Below are 23,695 nucleotides of genomic sequence, written 5' to 3'. Positions count from 1 at the left end.
CTGACAAGGGGAGACCACGAAACTTGCTCCGCCTTTTTCAATGCTGTAGTTTTTATGTCCTTCGGAATGGTGAACACATCCCTGAACTAGTAGTGGTTCTGTTGAATGGGCCTTAGTTTGGCTGTAATTAATTAATTTTCATGCAGTACTTTTCACAAGCCGCGTATAGTTCCATGATATCGCACCACTCAGCAGACGGGTCAGTTGGGGTAGTGGTTGCGTTTAAGGCTACCACCCAGGGGACCAGGGTTCGGGGCTTTGTGATGGCTGTATATTTTGTTATCTTCATTGTGATCATACGGCGTCAACTTTTTCATTAATTTTAATTGCGACAAGCATAGAAATGAGACTATTTTTTTTATCATCATAATGGCATTTAGGTATTTAAGCAGTGTCATTTCAAACGCGGAGATACAACGACTACACTAGCAAGGGTTGGTGTGCGCCAAAATGTTAATTTTTTCATTGCTTATACTGATCAACTTCCACATTAAAAATGAAAACCACTCTTGTAGCCCTATTTCTCGAACACTTGTAATTCACTTTACTCCAAAGGGAGTTTACTTACACAGTACCTATGTGCTAAAAGAACCATTCCGAAATATAATTTCCATTAATAAATAGGATGAAATAAAAGTTGATGACCCTGGACCGGGCGTGCTAGCGTATGAAATACGTCAATCTTCGAAAACCAAGGATTTCAACATCGTACGTACATTCTGAGCTAGAATGGTCTCGTGTATTCCTACAATGTACTGTGGCTGTCTATATTGTGAGTTTTCAAAGTTCGAGGTATTGAAGCTAATTTTTTTAGATCAGCAAGAGGAAATAACAGTCGCGCCCGCTAGAGGGTTAAAAGCAACAATTACACCAAATGTGTCTTGTACTCGCCGCTTCCCAAAATCTTCCGTAGCCCTTCCAATATAATAACAAGAGGCCCACCTACAAATGTCATTTCTTTGAAAAAAAAGCCACTGTTTTTTGAGTTAATGACACTGCTTTAATAACTAAACGCTATTATGATGATAAAAAAGTAATCTCATGTCTATGCTCGTCGCAATTAAAATTAATGAAAAAGTTGACGCCGTATGATCACAATGAAGACAACAAAATATACAGCCATCACGAAGCCCCGTACCCTGGTCCCCTGGGTGGTAGCCTTAAACGCAAACGCGGCTCGTGAAAAGTACCGCATGAAAATTAATTAATTACAGCCAAACTAAGGCCCATTCAACGGAACCACTACTAGTTCAGGGAAGTGTGCACCATTCCGAAGGCCATAAAAAATACGGCATTGAAAAAGGCGGAGCAAGTTTTGTGGTCTCCCCTTCTGAGAGAGAAAAATCTCTGCAATTCAATCAATTAATCACAACAATCCTGGTTTTTCTGATTCATATTTAAAATGAGTAAGCTTTGCCATGCAGTCACGAATCATACAGTCAAGCAAGAGATGAATACATTATCCACATTTACTTTCTCAGTTAACTGCTTCAGATATTTACAGCTAGTAAGTACTTAAAGGTAATAGCCATAAATATTCGTTTACCTTTTAAACTAATGTCACAAACTTTTTTCAAGAGGAGGCAAACCCAGGAATTAGGGGAAATACAACCTGGGAATTGCAACCATAACATTTGGAATTAAACATTTCCGTTAACGTTTCAGGGACTTGATTGCACAAATATTAACATCAAAGGAGGAAATTTTCTGCAAAAATATCATTTGACTAGACTTGGATCTGACAATGAGTCGGGATCTCCTGATTTCTAGGTAGTTATGCAACCATTTAAACCAAAAAGCCATCATTGTTTAAGTGTACTCAAGAAGTCATACACGGAAGTCACCAAAGTAGTGCATGCCACTGCATCCTAGAGAGATTTTAGCATGAATTCCTACTTTGATGTCTTGAATAATAGGTCAAAATTCAGCATAAATGCAAAATCATATTGAAAAATAGGTAATTTACAGTATTTACAACACATTTTTTAACATACATGAATAGGAAATGCTTTTAAGAAACAACAAGACCATGACTAGAAACATTGAAAGTAATCTCAGGCAAAAAAATTTTTGATTTAGAAAATGTACATGTAAATGAAAGCAGTGAAATTACAAGTAAAGATTACTATTAATTTACTCCTGGTCTCATGATGACACATATTCATTATGTAAATACTCATCAACATCCAAATGACACATTCATAGCATGATCATATCCATAAGCATACTTCTCAACCATAGTCTAAGCAAAACATACCTAACTATGCTACCATGAGAAGCTATATGCTCTGAAAGAAATTAAGTATGTATATTCATGTCAACTATGTTTCAATGAAGTAAAATCGTTCCCAGCATTTTAAAAATCAACAGCAAAATCCTGACTTTTTGATTGTTGATAATTTCTTAGAAACAATGATGAGACCAACCCATGATGCAAGGTTTTAGTCTTGATAGTAGGTACATAGTTATTTCCACTCACATCACCCAAATGACTTCCATGGAAGGCAAGCTTTGAAGAAACAAGACAATGCCTTCTCCCATTTAATCTAAATAAACTACCATAATTGTCACACAGTCATCACGCGGATTAATATGACAGACTTTCTTATCTGATTCCTCCTCACATCATATTAGGCAATACATATTATTAGGTTGCAAAATACACACAGATGAATTATTAAGTAAAGCCATAAAAATAAGGCAGTCGGCAACTGTTGCCATAATTTTCACCATATTCTGCCTACTATTTCATCAGCAGAGATCATTGCCAGTTATGTCATAGAACTACACCATGGGCATTGCGGGGAATTTCCATGATTAGTCCACACAGAGAGCATTTTAAGGCAAATAAAAAATAGTTCTCAGTAATAAAAATTTTAATTCCTAGTTTCATATAGACTAGGTTTTTTGGGAGAAAAATGGCTGCATAGCTCTTAAGAATCCTTCTTCAAATTCTTTTACTGAAAACCTATTCACAGACGACCTGAAATAGAAAAATAAGAGCTGCTTGAAGAATAATATGTGAAAGGTACAAGCCTAAGAACACAAGTGTTCCTCAATAGAAACCCAACTGGTTTTACATTGATAAGGGCTGCCTTCTTTTCTAAACATTTATCAACTACATGCAATCAACAATAAAAAATAACACTCAATCAAGCATTTTCTGAGCAATTGCATAAAATTATAATACAAACAGAAAAAGTCCATAGAGTATCAAGTCATTCAAATGTGCAGAAAAATCAGATACAAAACTACCGAAATTGATCTACACAACACCAAATAATAACGAAAAAAAATTTATTTACCTGGCAGCCTCCCTGATTTTCGCCCGAGCTGCTGGAGAAAGGCTAATGATTTTAGCAAAACACTGTGCATACTCCACTTCATCAGAGGCCAGAAAACCATTTCGGCTACCTTCATTCTCAACGACGATATCTGCAAGGGGTCCTCCAGAGCGATGAGCAACCATTATGAGCCCAGCAGCCATGCATTCCACCACACCTATCACAGGAAAGAGACTATTTTTTATAAATAAATTGATAAAAATCTTGTACTTAGGTCCAGGGCGGTTTGTTTGAGAATGAAACGTGAAGGTTACATTCTAGGGTGTACCATTAAAACATTGCACATTTCAGTCAACAAGTTTTTCAGCTTTTACTGCCTCTATCTTTGCTTAAAAGTTTTTAACAGGCAATTAAGATCATACACTGATTAATTTGGTAGCATACTTTACCTATACCAAAATGCTCATTCCACATTGCATGAAGGCCAATCATTCCCTCTTGCAATTCTTCTTTCAGTTCATTATATGTAACGTTAACCTTGAACTCTACATTATCTTCCAATGAGAAATGTCGGCACAAATCCTGCATATCTTTGACCCTTTTTTCATCCTCTGAGCCACGACACGAACCAATAAATATTAATTTTATACGGCTCCACATATCTTCTGACACCATCTGCATAAATAATATTGAAAATGCTAGATATAACATTGAAAGACATCATCAAAAGAGCTCTCATTTTGACAAAAGAAGTGAAATTCATAGAAAAATTTCATTTAATAGTGCAGCTAAGAGGCTTAAAAAATATAAGCATGTGCAATAAAATTCCTGGCTCCCAAAGTACCAAAATTATGCTAAATAGTAAAATGAAGAGAGATAGATTAAATCAAATAATAATAATAATAATAATAACTTACAGAGCAAAACTAATGAAGTTCATTCCACTTACCTGCCTCAGTTGATACATAGCTCGAATTTGAAGAGGATGGTCTTTTTCAGGACGAAACTGGCCAACTGATACGATCCGAATGAAACGTTTTTGGCTATCTTCTTTTAATGGTAAGGCTTTCAATTCATCCACATCACAAGGTGGATATAGCCTACAGGAGTGAAGGTATTATAAAATTGACTAAGGATGTTTTAAGAAGAGAGTGCTAGTAAGAACATTAACAAGAAATGAATTTCTACAACGAAGTTGAATTAAAATTGACACAATACACATTACTAACCCCCCCCCCCCCCCCCCCCAATCAATAAATTTGGATGCTGCCATTTTTTACATCAATAGGATAGGAATAAAACCCATCTTAAGATGAATCCTACTAAATAGGCGCATCATTTTCATGAAATTACAAATTTAAAAAAAGTTTATAATTATTAATTTATTAATACATTCAGTGTATTTGCATAAAATAATCTGATTAAAAGTTAATAATAATGGTAAATCTGGCTAAGTTTCTGGCAGTTTTTCAGAAAGTAGCAGGCCAATAAGCCATCCTTCCATCCACCAAATACTGACTTTTCCCGAGAATCTGATTACAATGATCACAAAAAAGGGCCTATTAAATTAATTTTTGTCCATTAAACCTCTCAGGAGAAATGAAAATTGGGCTCACTAATGCTGACTTATGGCTTCCTCAGCACTCCAATTTCTCAATCCTGGAATGTATGCATTTTTATACCGTTTAGGAGGGGGCAGAAACCTTGTCATGCTAAAAGGTTACATGCTAACAATGACATGCACCCGCAAGCTGCAGTTTCAAAATGTCAATTAGTGGTCTTAACTTCAGTTTTAAACTCTCTCAGCATGCAATCTCAACATTGCAAGCTTAGAAATATTGATAAAAGTTATTATTGCAAGCTGAATGAAATTTCTGGGTAGGTAATTTCATGAAATTTATGCAGCCTAAAGGTAACCAACCCCTACCTATAGAGAATCCTGCTGTTTAAACAAATAAAGGTACCATAGTTACATTAGCACAAGGGTTTATTGGGGCTAGCAAAGAATACTAAGATTTTATTTATGTTGTGCGATGCCCAAGACCACAATTTTTGCCAAATATAAGCTGATTAAAACCATTGCACCTCCCATTTCTCTTCAAGTGCACATGTCCCTCAATTTTTCGTAATATTAGATACAATGTAATCCCCAGGTGGATTACGGGTCATTCCATTTCAAATCAACCAGGCCATGACATCCACCGACTCGGATTTTCATGAAACTTGCCATGGTCATACATCCTGGTATAACTAGCAATTTTGTACAATTTTAGCCTTCAATTCTCAATTGTTAATGAAATATGAGCAATTGAAATTTGGGAGTTACCCCTGAAGTGCCGCAACGTGCAACACTTGGTGATTTTTATTTTCATCCATAACTCCATTCCTGTGAGATGAAAAGCCATGATTTTTTTTTCTAAAGCTAAGTGGTCGATAATGATCCCACGATTATCATTAAATATTCACTGCATGAAGTAATTCAACAGCAAAAAAATAAAGTTTACAAAAAAATCTCGCTTGTACCATTTTTCATTGCCGTAAACTGATACCACATTGTTACGTAACCAAAGAACATTCCTCGTTTTTCAAAATAAGCAAAGAAACCCTCAGATATGAAAAGGCAGTTATCGTAATGGATTTTAGTGAAAACTTTTCATTTTTAATTCAGGATGAAGTTCAAAGTTATCACTGGACCAATCTATCATGCACCATACACCCTTGCTTGATTTACCTGAAGAAAGATGGTACTCTCACTACCTCATCTCATTGTTTCACATCTGATGACCTTAAACATGATGTGGCCTTTGTTATGGAAGTACAACGTCACCTCATAGAATTTTTAAAGAGAACTTCACCTATGATCCAAGAGGTTCAGTACTTCACAGATGGATGTGCTGGGCAATATAAAAATTACAAGTCTTTTATAAATTTGTGCCATCATTATAATGACTATGGAATGAATGCAACCCAGTCTTTTTTTTCCACAAGCCATGGAAAGTCCTCTTGTGATGGAATACGTGGTACCATTAAACGAATGGCACAGCAAATAACAAACAGTAGCGGGATGTATGAATTTTGTAGAGATATGTAATATGAAAAACATCAACATCCGTTACATTAAGTCTAGTGATGTGGCTTGGTCATGTAGTAAACTTCTTGAAAGACCCACCAAGGCAAAAACAATTCCAGGCACAAGAAACTTCCATCATTTTATGCCTTTATCGGATAGAAAAGTCACTGCAAAGTTCACTGGTCAGGATGACGAGTACAGCATTATATTTGATTTTTGTTCTGAAACAGTGGATTTACCAGATAATTTGGCTGTTGGTTTATATGCAGCTTGTATTTACAGCAAGCAGTGGTACAATGGAGTAGTGGAAGCTCTCAACCGTGAAGAAGGTGACATTTCCTTTAAATTCATGACGTCTAAAGTACCCTCACCTTCATTCTCTTGGCCAGAGAGAGGTATGTTTACTGTGTGCCACTAGGACACATATTGTGTGTGCTTAATTCTCCTGCAACCACAAGCTCTGGGAGGTCATACTACTTCTTGAGGGAGGAAGTGGCCAACATTAAAAAAAAAATATTTAGACTTGGTGAAAAACACTAAGACATCTTAGAATGTGGTCAGCCAGTTGAAAAGAGGAGGCTCACTTACAAATCAATAAGTAAGGTTGTTTATTTAATTGTACTGTTATTACCTTAATTTCCAATGATATAGAATGACTAAATGAAACATTGAAAGGGTGAAGTACCTGAGAAATTTCTCAATTCAAATGATTTGATGACAGTTCCCTTTGACATTTGATAATGTACATTCCTGTGATGTCAATACATCTGGATGTGAATTGTATCTGGTCTTTGGACACAGATTAAAAGGAATGCAGAATGTGATAGTGTACCATGGATCATGCCGTTTTTTAAAATTAAAACTCCCTCTGCTTGAATAGTTCAAATAGCACGAAATTAGCAGTACATGGGGGAGTACATTCACGTGATTGCTTATGTGTTTCCTACTCTAAGAGCCAGTAGTATACGCTATAGTGAGATAATCCAATATTGTTTAATCATGAGTATAACCTTATATCTCCTCTAAATTGTGTAATTTCTATGTGCCTTGAAAAAGAGCCATTTTTTTCCCTTGACCATGAATGAGTATTTATTTTTACTAAAAGGAACGTCGGACTCACAATTTTTTTCATCAGGATCTCTGCTCATATATTTATGATTACTTTAAACTGAACCATGAGTCTGTATTCGCATGGCCTTTCCCTGTGGATGCTGACAACAAAAAATGGTACAAGCGAGATTTTTTTGTAAACTTTATTTTTTTGCTGCTGAATTACTTCATGCAGTGAATATTTAATGATAATCGTGGGATCATTATCGACCACTTAGCTTTAGAAAAAAAAATCATGGCTTTTCATCTCACAGGAATGGAGTTATGGACGAAAATAAAAATCACCATGTGTTGCACGTTGCGGCACTTCAGGGGTAACGCCCCAATTTCAATTGCTCATATTTCATTAACAATTGACAATTGGAGGCTAAAATTGAACAAAATCGCTAGTTATACCAGGATGTATGACCATGGCAAGTTTCATGAAAACCCGAGTCAGTGGGTGTCATTTGGTCAAAATATTTGTTGATTTGATATGGAATGACCCTCCATCCTTTGGTCAAGTTGCCATTTGCAGAAAATAAATTTCATTATGGATTGAACATGCCAATTAAGACAATATTAACAAAGATCAGGACCTCAGAGCAAGAGAGAGGGGTAGGAGAGTTTGGTTGTTTGAAATAATACATAATATAAATAGGGGACACCTAAAATAATCACGTTGGATATAAAATTTGCAGAAGAAAACTCAGATTTTGTCCACCGTGACTAGAGTTTTTTTTTACTACTTCAGATTGGCTATTCTACAGTAATTCCATGTATGTGTTTCAAAGATTAGAGAATTTCAAGAGAAACTGAGGATAAACCACGAAAAAAATGAAGCCATAAAAATTCTCATGCAGTACAGAAACAAAGTTAATGATGGAATAACAAGAGAAGATGAAATGATGAAAATGTTTCAGAAATGTAGAGTACATGTCTCCTTAGTTTTATGGGATCAGATTGCTATCAGTCGAAAGATAGTATGGCGCATGGTATTATGAGGAGGTGACAGATACCTTAGGTCATTTGCGCACAGAAAAGGGTAGGGAAGGAAGGGTGGGAGAAACCCAGTACATATTTACATAAGGCTCCTGAATGATTAGTAAAATGACTGCTCAAAGCTCTCATAATTTCAGACTCTGACAAGCCATTGCTTGAGAGATACCTTAAAGACCCATACAATTTGGTTGTGTGACACCAAATTTATGATAATTACAATAATGTTTTTACTTATTATGGGCCTCATTCTTCCAAATTCCAAGGAAACATCAAAATGCTCTTTCATAATCGCCAATCTCCAAGAAATGCTGGGATATACTCTAAAATGTTGCCAATCTGAGGAGGATGAATTACAAAATTGCGATACACATCAAGTATGCATCTTTTACAAATAATTTAGACACGAGAAGATTCCTAGATAAATGCGAGATTATTGTATGCTAGTTATACTTCATTTATGTACATCCCAATTTAATCTGAAAAGACACGAGCAATGAAAGATTATGGTGGTGCCAAACTATGGGATCATGAGCTTGTTTGCAAAGACATGCAAAAACTTTACTTAATTTTATTTGCAGAGATGAAATAAAAATTTCAATATGAAGTATACTGAATACTGAATTTACAACCAACATCATAATTATATGGAAAATTAACCTGTGAGTGCGGAGATGTACATTCCAGAGGCGATGAAGATGCTCTTCAGTCCAACTTGAATTTGCCATGACTATGTCTGCAACATTTCCGGCCCATGAATACAGTGCAGCAAACATTCGGTAATATAGTAGTTTCCCAGCAGTTAGAAGAGGAGACCTAGCTACTGCGGGTCGATTGTTGTGACTTGCCAACCTTGATGACACCCTCTTTAGCATATCCGAGGTGATCGTTGGATAGTGCACATAGCATCCAACATTTTCACAGCCACCCAAGTATCGAAATATTGGAAGGGTAAATGCATACCCAGTAGTGTCTATGAAAATATCTAAGGGGAAAACGGTGTTTTGTTTCCATAAGTTTATCTAATTAGATACTTTTCTTAAACAGAAAAAATATACATAAAATAAAGAACATTCCAGTCATGGTATCTAATTCTAAATACATTGAAGGCATTCAAAATATCTACGCCTAATAAAGCTAAATGTAGCTTTACTTAACTATCACTTGAACTAATATTTTAATCTGATAATTATATAGAAATGTAATAAAACTACACTATACGAGTTTGTATTCTAAATAGTGGTCATGGCCAACACTCACCTGGGACAAGGGCAAGAAGAGCTTCTAAGCCAAGATACATCGATCCTATGCTTTGCCCAAGCAAAGTGAAATAAGGGTACATGTACGCTTCAACCCATCGTCTTTTTCTTAAATATACGAATTCAACAGGCTCCTTCAAACTAATATCGAATCGCTCCCTGACCCTTCGTAGAATCTCATCCGGTGATACGTCCACGTCACCGGTATACACGACATATCTACTTTCGGGGTACCTGAAGTCAGAATAAGATATCATGATGATTGATTCGATATCATATACATACACTATGCATACCCCAAAGAGATACCCTAGTTGCAAAGTAATGCAATCTACCTTGTTTGCAAGGCTTTCACAGCACACCATAATACACGCTCGCCACCGCCACCAGCATTGCAATACGGGTGGAAAAAAGCCACAATTGGGAGCACATCTTTCGACTGTGATGCCTTTCTTCTTCTTATTTTCTACAAGTAAATAAATAAAAGATGCAACATCAAACCGATATTTCAGGTACATCGCTTTGCCGTCAACCAGTACTCACCACTTGCAAGAACTTAAGAAATGCCACAAAGATTGACGTAATAATGCATGAGGCCAAAAATCCACTGATGAAAAATGCGTAAAGAAAAGACCTGCAGATAAACACATCGTTGCGTCAGATATTTGATGTTTACAAAAATTCGCTACCCAAAATGCAGTAAAATAATTGAACTTGCTCACAAAAACATATTCCTTGATCAAATATTTTATTTGAACTATTCCAAATTATTAAAAAATGTAGTAACTTGTATACGTCACAAAATAAACGATTCGTCTGCTCGTTACACTATTGAAAAATGTTTGAAATTGAAAACACCAGAAACACAGAACCGGAACCACTTCGTATGACGATATTCTGACTTCATCGGCACGAGTAGTTCATGAATCTGACAGGAGATGCGCTGCCGTTCAAGAAGAAAGAGGCAGTCTGCGTTTGGAATTGAGATTGGGCATTCGTGCCACGGCGAGTAGACTTGTAGGTGAGGGGGGGAGAAATTCGCGGCGAAGCGGGGTTGCGCCGCTACCCCGGCCACCGTGGCGTGGCAATCGCGTGACGTCAGGATAACAGCCAATCGGCAACGACTAGCAGACAACAGCAAACTAGTGATGGACTTAGTCGGTCATTCTCGTGATCCCAATCACGGTGACCATTCATTTGAGTGACTCTGTCATGAACGGGAGGTCATGATTGTGGAAAGTGGACGGCAATCACGACCGAGTAGGCAATCACGACCGAGTAGGCAATCACGACCGCGTAGACAATCACGACCGCATAGACAATCACGACCGAGGGGGCAATCACTACTGTTGTCAATCATGACCCGCTTATCGCTATCTTCTTAAGGGCAATATCTGTGTAGCTTGTTAAACGAGAGACGAGTTATCATTATTATTATTAATCTATAAAGTTTTTCACTTGATAAAACCAGAAACTAATTAATTCTTATCTTAATTACTTCCAAAACATTTATATATACAGAATGTTCCTTAAATGTTGTTTATTACACCCCTTTTATTGTTTTTCAAGATACAGAATCAACGATAATTTCCAATCATTCGTGGGGCATCGGGTTAGTGATCAATATTTTATTATGGAAAGTCAATATAAATAATGGAACTGATTGAAAGGCATGAGAGAAAACTGGGCTCTCTCAAAATCTTCGGCATATCACCTGAGATATGAAGGCCAAAGATACCCTGAAATGTCAATTATAGAAAACTTTACAATTACAAACTTTACAGAACATTGTCCCTAAAAGTGATTGCAATACCATGCCAATCATCACCACGAGTGAATTTTGACTGCTCTTTAAAGAGCAGTCAAAAACGGTCAACTCAGGTCGCGAGTAACGATCATCAACCGCGACATCTTAGAAGAATGATAGCGATTGGACTGTGCATGAACATGTTCATGGGACTGTGTTTGAGAATGACCTATGCAATGAACAATCACGAATGACCTAATGGCTGGCGATTGACGGAGAACGACCACGATCACGAATGACCTGCGTCTAGAACAATCATGAATGACCTGCGTCTAGAACAATCATGAATGACCTGCGTCTAGAACAATCATGAATGACCTGCATCTAGAACAATCAATGACCTGCGTCTAGAACAATCGTGAATGACCGACGATCGCGACTGATGGAGAACGTCCACGGCGGTCCACGGTCACGAACGACCGACGGGAGGAAATGACCCTCTCGGTCATCTGAATGATCCCGTTCACCGATCAATCTCGGAGATGACCCTGGTCACATGATTCGATCGTTCATGACCGACCCATCACTACAGCAAACCGTTTGTAATCGTTTGAATCTAAACTGATTGCCTTCGTCTCACCGTTGTCATGCCTTTGGATACGGCGCGCGGAAAACTCCTGATAACCCTATCAAATTGCATTCATTTCCTCGGAATGAACGTCTGTAAGTACAAAGTGAAAGAATCTTGTAGTATAAGTTGGCCATTAATGCACTGTACGATATGTCACATAAAAACAATCTGTTTTTATGTGACATATCGTACTTAGCGTATAATATTCTTATGTTCTTGGAGTATCTGTGGATTTTTTTCATTAGTGTCATGCTATATATGTGCTGTAAATGGTGTTATGACGGGGTAAATGCAAGTGCAAAGGGTGGGGACTTAAGTACTATTAGGGCATTATTTTCTTCCATGCGAGAGACAGTCATTCACTATAAGATAATTTTCCACGGGAGTACCCTTATATTAGGGAAGCTGGCGTGATGAGTAATCCCTTTGAAGATCGTCCTTTCTACTCCTCCAACACTTTGGCAAAGATATCCTATCTTTATTTCAGATTTGCGGGTGAAAAAATGTTCACCATCGATGACCCTCCACATCTCCTGAAGTGCCCACGAAACATGTTCATGGAATATGACAATAAAGAAGAGGTATAAACATTAGCAAATCCTTAAAAATTGTCAGTATTATGTAAATAACCATAATTAATTATAAATTTTGTTGTAGATGACAGTTGGTGGTGTAGCTATTACAAGGGTTGGAAAATAGACCCACAATGAGGAGACTAAAGAATCTGAGTGGAAGACACTGGGAATATCGTTCACTTCCCCAAGATATCCACCTCTACTCTTAATCCTAGGTGAAGAGAGAAAATGAAAGGGAGCCTTGCCGCCCATGCATTCTGTCGATTACTGTCTTCTCCATTTGGACATTTTTGTTCGGTTAGGTGAGTATGATTTCATACAGATTTGAGAAACTGTAAATAGATAAATTTAGTAAGGGAGACATCCATGTTATTTTTACTGTCTATTGCAGGGTGGATTGATTAAGGTGTGAGTGTGACTGCAGAAATCGTTCAATTCATAAAGCAGTTTTGCAGCTTTAATGGAAGTGCCCAACAGAAGAACTCGAATGGAAATCTTGTGGCCTCTTGCATGATAAATGTCAGCATCTGGAATTTTAGGAAGAAGGTATTGAAAAAGTTTATATATTTGTGATTCGCCAATTCTGTGCAGTCTCTATAGTGGGTATTTCTATATTATGTTGTATATTTTATTTATCAAATTGCATTTCTCTAACAATTTGCATTTCTCTGACCAAGCATTAGCCTGTACCTCTCCTGATGTTTTCACAAAGTTGTATGGTATGGTTTTTTGGAAAGTATCTTTCCCTGTTACTCATTTAGTCTGTTTAATTACTCATGCACCAAGATTCAATAGAACACATCAGTCAGATTACACAACATAGCCAACATTCTTAGCACACCTTACAAAATTATTCGGTACATATAATGGCCTGACTTATTTCAACAATCAACGATGGGAATACCATTCAAGATATGTATAAACATACTGTTTCCTGTGTAAGATGAAGGAGATATTATTTCTTTGTATCTTATGAGATATTCTTTTCTCTGTCTTTTAGGGAAGTGTAATGAAACTTTGTCTTAAGGCCTCACCCTTAGTGAGCAAGATATGAGAAATATTAGTGAAAACAGTAGTTACAGTTTTTGCTACCAACTTTAATAAAATAACCATTACTTAAAGACAACGAGTACCAAAGCCTCTAATTTTTGCATGGCAGTGGTAATACAGCCAACTTTTTGAACAGAGGACAGTAAAGGGCATCATGTTTTTTTAAAATTCATAGCCTAAATGCCTCTTTTTTTTTGATCTATAAAAATGGCCATTGTCTGAGACGAGGAACTCCAATGTATTCAATGAGATAGGTAGAGAAAGTATGACTCACTTTTTGCATTTTTCTTTCAATTCTCCAAAATTATTGTTGCTGTGAGAACAATATTGGTGTCAACAGCATAGGGAATGGATTGGAACCATTTATTTGTAGAAAACTATTTATATGATCATTTATGTCTGAAAGTGATAGGATAGGCACAGGGAAGGAGCTTAATGGAACTCCTTGCTTCAGGCCTGTACCCAGGCAAATGAAAGTTACACCATTTCCTGAGGTAATGACAAATTGAATATGGTCCGACAAGTAGGTTTCAATCAAAATTAGCTATGACACAAAAACCATCAAGTCAAGTTTATTGAGTATCAATTGGTGGTCCACAGTGTTAAAAACTTTTGAGAAATCAAAAAATATTGTAGCAACTTCCATTTTATTATCTAGTGCATTGATAATCTGGTTTTCTAAGTGATGGATTTCAGAAGATGAGATTACTGTTTCCTGCCCTTGGTATTTATGGTTAGGAAGTAAATATCTATGTCCTTATTGATGTTGGGGGAATATGAATTATTTAATCAGTATAACTGCATTTATCAAGGGAGATATTATCGTGGGAAGAAACGGATTGCTAGACAAGTGAATCTCATCTATTTGTCAGCATAAATGTGAAAATTATAACTTCATATCTCAAATGAAACTTGCCTAAAGGAGGTAGTAAAGAAATGCTGCCTTCGATTTTTGGTAACCAAAACGGTTGTTCCATAAGAAATGCACAAGGATAAATGTTTTACCACCCTAAACACTTAAGGTCACTCAAAAAAATTTTTCAAACAAAGGAGTGGATACTGCTTTGGCAAATCTGGACAGCTTTTAATGGAAATTTTGAAGCATGTAGTAGGGCATTTGCAATTTTCTGACATTTTCCGACCTTGAGTTTTACATGATTTCAATGTGGATTGTACGCCCCTAAAATTGATTAATTTGGAAATTCCTAGTAAGTTTACATGGAGACTACTGTTCATTATTCCAGACTTAGGATTCTTTTGAATGCAAAAGTGTATTTTTTCCATCCTTTGAAATAAATAAATAAATATTTAAGGCTGGGTAAATTAATCAAATTTCAAAGTAAGACAGAGAGTTGGGTTTTTCTGTAATCAGAAAAATCTTTCCCGTTCCCACCTCATTGTTTTGTTTGCTTTTATTTAATAGTTCAGTCAGACTGTTGAAAAGTTACTGCAGTCAAAATTTTTAAATACACGAGTGTTCCTACTGCTAATTTGCTTTGAGTTGTATTCTCACGTGTAAAGATTTTTTAGATTAATTCATTTAGTCATTCATTTTACATAACAAATGAGGACCATAGAAGCCTATAGGGGGACTAGTGCAATTTTTTTACATAATAGCTGATAATTCTTGGTAATTAATTGCACTTATCTTTCTTGGTTTCTAAGATCCTCAATTATTCAGTAAAACCTCTTTACATCGCAATGGAGGGGACCAAAATTTGGGCAATTTGATGTTTGGAGGTAGTTAGGCTGTCTCGGGAGTATCTCCTTGGTATGATAAGTATTTTATGAGATAAAGAGGTTCACTACAAAGAGGTTTGATCTCTGCATTTCTCCAGGGTTTTCTTCCGCGTCAGATTGTTGGTTGACAACAGTTTCAACAATCTGACGCGGAAGAAAACCCTGGAGAAATGCAGAGATCAAACCATCGCCACGGAAACCTATGCTCTAACATTACAGAGAGGTTTGCCTATAAATTTACATGTAAAACTGACCGCAGGGGTGGTATGAAGTGTGGAGGTTTATGATGTAAAGAGGTTCACTACATAGAGGTTTTACTGCATATGTACATAATCCTAACAGCAAAACACATTTGAATTTTTAAGGGAGTCTTAAATCATGTGACATTATTGACAATGGTAAGATATTTTCATAATAATATGTTTTGTACCTTGGCTTTACTTCAACTTCAAAAGTCACCTCAATTCATGTGATATGTAATAACATCCCTTTCACTACAGTAATTTCTCCTGTGTTTAGAAATTTTGATTTGATTACTAATTTTGTGCAATATGGATTAAAAACTGGAATGAGATACCATGGATTAGTAGTGGTTTTCTGTTCATCGTACTCTACACTGTACAGTGCAGTATAATCTCCTAAGTTTGATATATGATAAGTACATTTGAGAGATTCAGCCATAATAGTGTGTGTGGAAACCAAATTGGAAATAGGAAAGATTCACTTTGTTACTTTTCATTGATACGAATGCACTTTGAGATATGAATGGATAACTGCAGCTGAAAATTTTTCCAACCGGTTACAGTAGGCTATATGCTTTTTGAAACATCCTACTATGTTTGTTAGGTAGGCAACTAAAAATCGTCAGTAACAATCCCGATTTGGTTGACAACCGAACATCATCTGTAGCCGACCGGGTTCAGTAGGCTACCGAGAATCATCTGCCTGAGTGAATTCTTCCCATTTCCAATTTGATTTCCACCCTTACCAAAATGTCTGAAGCCTTCTCATTTAAACTCAACTGATTTGGGCGTTACTTAGTAGAATGATGAAATATTCATGGTGAAACAAAAACAAAGTACTGTTCCAAAAACTTTTTATTTGGTATCAACTATCTTGTATGATGTTGGGCACGATATGGTGGAAGTTTTAATATTAGTAAAATAAGACATTGCAATATTTCCACTGACTTTTATTATGACACTAACATTTCGTCATTACAAACAACATTATCAGGTGTTGCTTGGCCATACTTGATAACGTTGTTTGTAACGACGGAACACGTAGTGTCATAATAAAACTCAGTGGAAATATTGCAATGTCTTATTTTACTAATGCTATCAACTAGTTTCAACATCATTACCAAGACAATTTGTCTTGATAGCATATAAAAAGTTTGTGAAACAGTATTTGGTTTTCGTTTCAACTTCTAATTTAATTATATTGCATCAAACGTAGGACATTATACTGTAGTACACATTACGGTATATAGCCTGATATTTACAATAAAATTTTGTACATTAATTGTTATGATGGAAGCTTATTTGTTAATATAATGACTACATTTTCAATGTATAAATATTATTTTAATGTGTGTTGGTTGTAACCCATGTTTATTGATTTGAGCTTTCCTAACTTTTTACAATGTTAGTTTAGACTGGTAGAACGTACGAGTGGTACATAGGAGTTTCGTTCCAATTAATTCTTACAAACTAATCCTTATCCGCTTTACGTGTGAATTTTGTGGACTCCTGTCCTGCTTGTTAAAGAATAATTTCTGTTGTAATAACGATTTTTCATGTACAGACACCAGCTCAAAATAAAGGCTTTTGAAGCGTAATCGGATTTTTTACTTATTTGAAGCAGTAATACCCCTATCCTTATAAGATCCCTACAAAATCCTGTCCCTAAATTCGCGCTGGTTAAAGGGAATAAGAAAAAATAATAAGTAATACGTAAATACAGCAATATATGCAGACGACATTGGCAGTCAATTCCGATTGGCTGTTATCCTGACGTCACGCGATTGCCACGCCACGGTGGCCGGGGTAGCGGCGCAACCCCGCTTCGCCGCGAATTTCTCCCCCCCTCACCTACAAGTCTACTCGCCGTGTTCGTGCTGAGGGTGAATCATGCCCCGTTTACACCACGATCGTCGCGACGTTGATCGCGACTACTGCACGTCTACACGTCTAAAAGTTACCATCGTAACTCAGTGCTGCCCTCGTTGTGGAACTGTGTCAGATAACAACTGACGACGACACTGCGTGAGAAAATTGAAATCCTGGAAATTAAGAAGCAAAAGAATATTAATGTTTTCATGTGCTAAAACTGAAGCTAGACCGAACTGTCGGTAAAACGTTAAAGAATATAGGTTTCTTTATGGGAATCTGTCCAAAGTTTAGCAATATTCGTGCGGTAAAGACAGTAGATATGTCTCCTTGCTACGTTCCAAATTGGAATATTTTGCTAACTGGTCACTTTATTATAATATCGACTCCATCCGGATTGAACGTGTCCAAAATAAATTTTTCAAATTAAATAATTGCGATTTATTAATCTCTTTGTCTGATTACATCACTTCATATATTCTTTCCCTAGTTAATTTGAAAACTCTTGCACGACCAAGGATCCTCCAGCAAAGGCATATTCCTCTACAAAATTATCAATTAATATTTAGATTGTTCCAATCTCCTTTATTAGTAACTTTTAATGGATCCCGTCATAGCTATATAAATCCTCACCTGCTTGTTTTTAATTACCATAGAGCAAATTATGTCTTCAACTCCCACCTATGATGAGATAAAACTAGTCACAACAGTCCGTGAAGTCTTTAAGAAACTAGATTCTTCGAGAGAATATGTCAAAACATTCAAGAATATTCACGCATTAAAGACAGTACATATTGCTGTTATAATTTAACTAGAAAAGGCTTAGATTTCGGCTTGATTCGGCACAAGTATTGATATCTCCATGTCCTCATCTAAATGTTATGGTTATTTCTGGCGAATTTTATTGTGAAATCCTGTATACAATGATTTAATTGGTTAACATTTTGTGCATGTTTGTTATTTTCCATCATCTGTGAATTATAATGTAAGGATACATGGTAATGGGTTAACCTGTAAATAACGAAATGCATAAAACTGGTATAGTACAGAATATCCGATATCATTTGGTAAATAGAACATCAGAAAAAACTTTCCCCTAACGTCCTTCCATTGCCTGCTGAATAATGTCTTCAATCGTTGCCATATATCTTTGATATATTAGAGTTATTTATGAAATATCAATTACTGTATCAAGATTGCAACGGCGCGAAAGAATCGTATATGCATCGATCTTCATTTCGATCTCTTTTTTTCTTGGCACACTAGCGCTAACCATCGTAAGTTCGGCAGTGTTAGGTACTAAGGCCTACGATGGTAACTCTGCGCGTCTACACGACGTTTTGAGGTTACGATCGTACGGATCAACGTCGCGACGATCGTGGTGTAAACGGGGCATCACTAAGGCCGTGTTCCAATCCATAGGGTGCACTCTACGCTCTTGCGCTCTTACGCTCTAAACGGCTCTTTCGCTCTTTCCTGCTCTTATTGCAAGTAGTGCCACCACTGTCAAGTGGCAGATTTCGAAACTGAAAAAAGTTGAGTAACAAATTTGGAGGGTAAGAAAATAGTGCAATTTTGTTGTTGTTATGGAGTGAGTGTTGCAATAATTTAATGCCTTATAAACATATGTACTTATATATATGCTTACATGTAACTTATAAATGGAATTGCAGAAGTTAAAACGAATAAAATACGGCATAGGCGAGATTTATCAATTGTAGGCTACTAATTTCGTGTAGGCAACCATGTAGTGTTCGTACATTCAGATAAATTTGAGTGGTTTTTATATCTGAAAACAATTTATTAAAGATGTCGTTAAAATGAAAAATTATCACTGTAAATAGGTACCCGTCATAATATTTGAAATACGGCAGATTTAGGGCATCCAGCCAAAGCAGAAAACTTCATGCATAATTCCAGCTTCTCCAGGGAAATTTTACAAATTCCCAGATTAATCTTACGTGATTACTGCGATATATTCGAATTTTAATACACCCGAATCTCTTACATGATTTTTAAACCATTGAAGTGATTTCATGTTATATCATATGAATATATTTACAAGGAAAAGAAATCCGTTTGTTAGCATTGACATTATTCAAAGCAAGCCTGACGAGCTGCTTCAAACTCGTAACTAGATGTCGACGTCACCTGGCATTCTTTTGAGTCTTACTTGAGTTCATAGTTAGATATTTACATTCATTCAGATAGAGTACATATATTAGTATATTTCGGTTCTGTTGTCTCGTCTGACATTGCACGTTTCGTTGCGGCTGAAAAAACTCTTCTTAGCTATTGCACCTAAATCTACAACAATTACATTTTAACCAGATAATGGGCGTTGAACTGGAAAAATTATCCGTGAAATGAATTTGATATAAACGTTTCTACAGTCCCGGGTTGGATAAAAAATTCATGCATAATTCCCGACTTTCCCGGTCGCTGGACACCCTTAAATTCGCATCTATTCAAGATTCATTCGGATTCGATATTCACTCGATTCCTTATAAACGATTTAGAGAACCGAATCATTGCTCCGAATCAAATCCCATCCGAATCCACGAAAATTCCACCTCAACGGCGGTAGACGAAGGGCTGAAGAGCGAATAAGGGTGGATTCATGCGCCCTCTCGTGCTCTTCGACTATGCGCTCTTCAGAGCAGAACGTAGAGCGGATTGGAATCACGGCGAGTAGACTTGTAGGTGAGGGGGGGAGAAATTCGCGGCGAAGCGGGGTTGCGCCGCTACCCCGGCCACCGTGGCGTGGCAATCGCGTGACGTCAGGATAACAGCCAATCGGAATTGACTGCCAATGTCGTCTGCATATATTGCTGTATTTACGTATTACTTATTATTTTTTCTTATTTCCTTCAACCAGCGCGAATTTAGGGACAGGATTTTGTAGGGATCTTATAAGGATAGGGGTATTACTGCTTCAAATAAGTAAAAAATCCGATTACGCTTCAAAAGCCTTTATTTTGAGCTGGTGTCTGTACATGAAAAATCGTTATTACAACAGAAATTATTCTTTAACCCTCATATGGATTTACAAAATTAGTTACGTCGTTGGATTCTCGGCGCCGCAGCGGCGCCGCGTCATTTTTTGCTATTATCTTTCAAAGTTAGCCTGAATTTACAAGTTTTTTGATTGATAATGGTAAATACATCTATTATCTTTATTTCTTACCGTGTTTTGCTAGATTTAAACCCTTATTGTTGAAGTAATAACAAAAAAAATTGAACGCTGCATTCTTTTCCATTTCTTGCCGTAATGCTCTTTATTTCAGTTCCCTTTGTATGTTATTTTTGAGTGAAAGTTTTAATTTCGTGAGTAATTGTTGTTTGAAATATTTTTCTGATATGCAGAGCTCGGCAAACTCCGCTTTTTAATGTTTATATTGTTTATAATTTTATGTATCTAAATGCTAAAAATGATGACCAAATAAAATTCGTTTATGCCCATATGGCATAATTTTGCTTCAATGCGTCCACCCATATGTTATATCTTTGCAGTGTATATAGAAGGATAAGTTATTAAGCGTTAATAATGGAACAGATGTAGGTTAAGTGTGAAGAGACGAGTGTAACTTTCGTGATTTTTACAAGATTCTGGCGATCAAGACAAATCTTACGAATATTCTGAGAGCTTATGTCCTAAAATTAAAAAAATCAAGTCTTATGGCTTTTGAAATATAAATAATATGGGATGATAAGCGGCGTGTCAAAGAACTCAACGCTTCTTTGGAGATGGAGCTAGAAGAGTCGGTACTCTTTTCCTACCACGGAGCCCCATTGGGGACGTGTAGCCCAAGCGAAAGGTTTCCTTAGATATGGACGGGTAAATGTTTTGCGTGGGAGTGCATAAGATTAGGTTTTACTCCTGGATTGGTGGGAAGTCCAAAAAAAATAAATTCTTAGAAGTATGTGTTATTGGTGGTAGAGGAGAATGAGCAGCTGCCTTTTTTTCGTCCAAATCTGCGTGAGAAACTGATGATAATATGCTCTGGGGTGACAAAAATACCCTCACTTTGGAAGGACTTCCCTTACATTTTCTTTCCGTTTCCTTTCTTAGCGTTTCACTGACCCAAACATTGAGACTCTCCATACTTTCCCACTAAGCTCCCTTATTCGTCATTCACCACCTTCTTACCCCCTCCCACAAAACTTGATTGAACTTCTCACCACCCTAATGACCCACCGAGCTGGACCTTCTTGGAATGAAGGGAGGGCCACCGCGGGGCGTTTTGACAAGGCTTTTGTTCCCTGTCCTTCATGCAGCGTTAGAAGGATGAAGAAAAAGCAGGCTTTTGTATCTAATTGCCTCCTTGCACTCCCAACCTTTTTTGCGATAAGGATTTTCTACTCCTACCTGTCCTAACGATCTGGGTATTCCCCGATCCTTGGCAGTCTACACACTACCGCCCCTTCACCTCAAAACAACCTCCAGGCATTCCTTCTCCTTTCTCCTTCTCACTCAACCCTTTACGTTAGTAACACCCCCAATGCATAAAACATCTGTACATTTCAGTACACATAGAAACGAGATATATGTTTACAAATTTTCACCTCATGGTAAATTGTCTTTTCATCTATTCATAATGAAACGATTTTTACCATGTAAAGTCTAAACTCATCGTCAGGAAAGAGAAATTATTTTCTATCACGAAATTAGTTGGGTAGTTATCTTGATTTCACCTCAATGGTAAACTGTCACGTCATCAGTAGCTATATAAACGCCAGCAATTTTGTATAGACTATCGTAGCCGCAAAGGGATTTTTTTCGAATGAAAAGTACAAGACATATAACAATAACTGTGCGATGTGTTCTTCACGGTAGTCGGTGAAACTTCTGAATCTCTTGGTAAGTTACAGTTACTCATTCAGCGAGAAATATTCACACAACGGTGAGGAAGCATTATTCTACGAATTCGGATAGTGCATTGTGTTAAATTTTTCTTAGAATTGCTGCTTGGAGTAATTCTAAACAGAGTCACTCTAGTATTTACCCAAAGCTGACTATCACCACGGCAGTAACGTGGACGCGGAGCGGAGAAGGTGCCCAAGCAAAACTAAGTCGGAAGCCATGGAAAAACAACTTTGAATAGCCATGAGTTTCTATGAATAATTCTCGCAAAAGATGAAGTTTTGTCAATGAACATTATAACGAAGCAAACGTAATGATTCTTAGCTAAAAGAGAAAGCACAATTGGTATTGTAATATTTTCCTTTTGTTAAACAATTTCACTTGGTTTATAAGTTAAAAATTAAATAATAGGATTAAAATAGATTATAGCATTTCATATGAAACATTATTGCTTTGACATTAGCGTTGAAAGTGCAGACCCTGACGTAACGATGAGGAAATGCTCGGTCCAAGCAAAACTAAGTCGGCGGCCCATGAGAAAACAACTTTCACTAGCCATAAGTTTTTATGAATAATTTTGTAAAAAGATGAAGTTTTGTCAATGAACATCATATTGAGGCAAATATTTTGATTTTTAGCTGTAATAGAAAGCAAAATAGGTATGGTAAAATTTTCCTTTTGTTTAACAATTTCATTTTGTTTATAATGTTTAAAAATATAAATAATATGATAATAAATATATTAAAGCATTTCATACGAAACATAAATGATTTGACATTAACATTGGGAGTGCAGTCAATGACGTAGCGACGAGGAAATACTGAGCGCCGCAGCGGCGCCGAAAATCCAACGACGTAACTTTTTCCATTAGAGGCCAATAAAATGTAAACTATCGACACTATGCTAACAAAATTTTATGCGTAGACGAAGAAGGCAGAAAAAATAGACTACTGAAAATTTCAGAATGATCCATTGGAATGGAAAATTTTTACACCACTTTTAAAACCACGAGCGCCGCTAAGGCGCAGAGAATCCATATGAGGGTTAACAAGCAGGACAGGAGTCCACAAAATTCACACGTAAAGCGGATAAGAATTAGTTTGTAAGAATTAATTGGAACGAAACTCCCACGTACCACTCGTACGTTCTACCAGTCTAAACTAACATTGTAAAAAGTTAGGAAAGCTCAAATCATTAAACATGGGTTACAACCAACACACATTAAAATAATATTTATACATTGAAAATGTAGTCATTATATTAACAAATAAGCTTC

General features: G+C 36.7%; 1 protein-coding gene and 1 long non-coding RNA gene across 2 annotated transcripts; one reads left to right on the top strand and one right to left on the bottom strand.

The window, feature by feature from the left end:
• Positions 1 to 1,923: 1,923 nt before the first annotated feature.
• On the bottom strand, positions 1,924 to 10,616 carry LOC124153708 (GDP-Man:Man(3)GlcNAc(2)-PP-Dol alpha-1,2-mannosyltransferase). Its single transcript, XM_046527035.1, has 9 exons — positions 10,424 to 10,616; positions 10,245 to 10,335; positions 10,037 to 10,167; positions 9,703 to 9,935; positions 9,103 to 9,427; positions 4,234 to 4,384; positions 3,734 to 3,959; positions 3,306 to 3,501; positions 1,924 to 2,983 (listed from the first exon to the last, which is right to left on the bottom strand). Exons 1-9 carry the CDS (start codon positions 10,429 to 10,431, stop codon positions 2,899 to 2,901), a joined length of 1,446 nt encoding a protein of 481 aa, XP_046382991.1. The 5' UTR covers positions 10,432 to 10,616; the 3' UTR covers positions 1,924 to 2,898.
• Positions 10,617 to 12,064: 1,448 nt separating this feature from the next.
• On the top strand, positions 12,065 to 13,086 carry LOC124153709. Its single transcript, XR_006863735.1, has 4 exons — positions 12,065 to 12,171; positions 12,567 to 12,660; positions 12,737 to 12,956; positions 13,046 to 13,086. It is a non-coding gene; the product is annotated as an uncharacterized LOC124153709 (long non-coding RNA).
• Positions 13,087 to 23,695: the final 10,609 nt, after the last annotated feature.

Source organism: Ischnura elegans, chromosome 2 (assembly GCF_921293095.1).
Source record: "Ischnura elegans chromosome 2, ioIscEleg1.1, whole genome shotgun sequence".
Taxonomy (NCBI): domain Eukaryota; kingdom Metazoa; phylum Arthropoda; class Insecta; order Odonata; family Coenagrionidae; genus Ischnura; species Ischnura elegans.
The sequence above is the reverse complement of the archived record's forward strand: the minus strand, read 5'-3'. Positions and strand labels throughout refer to the sequence as shown.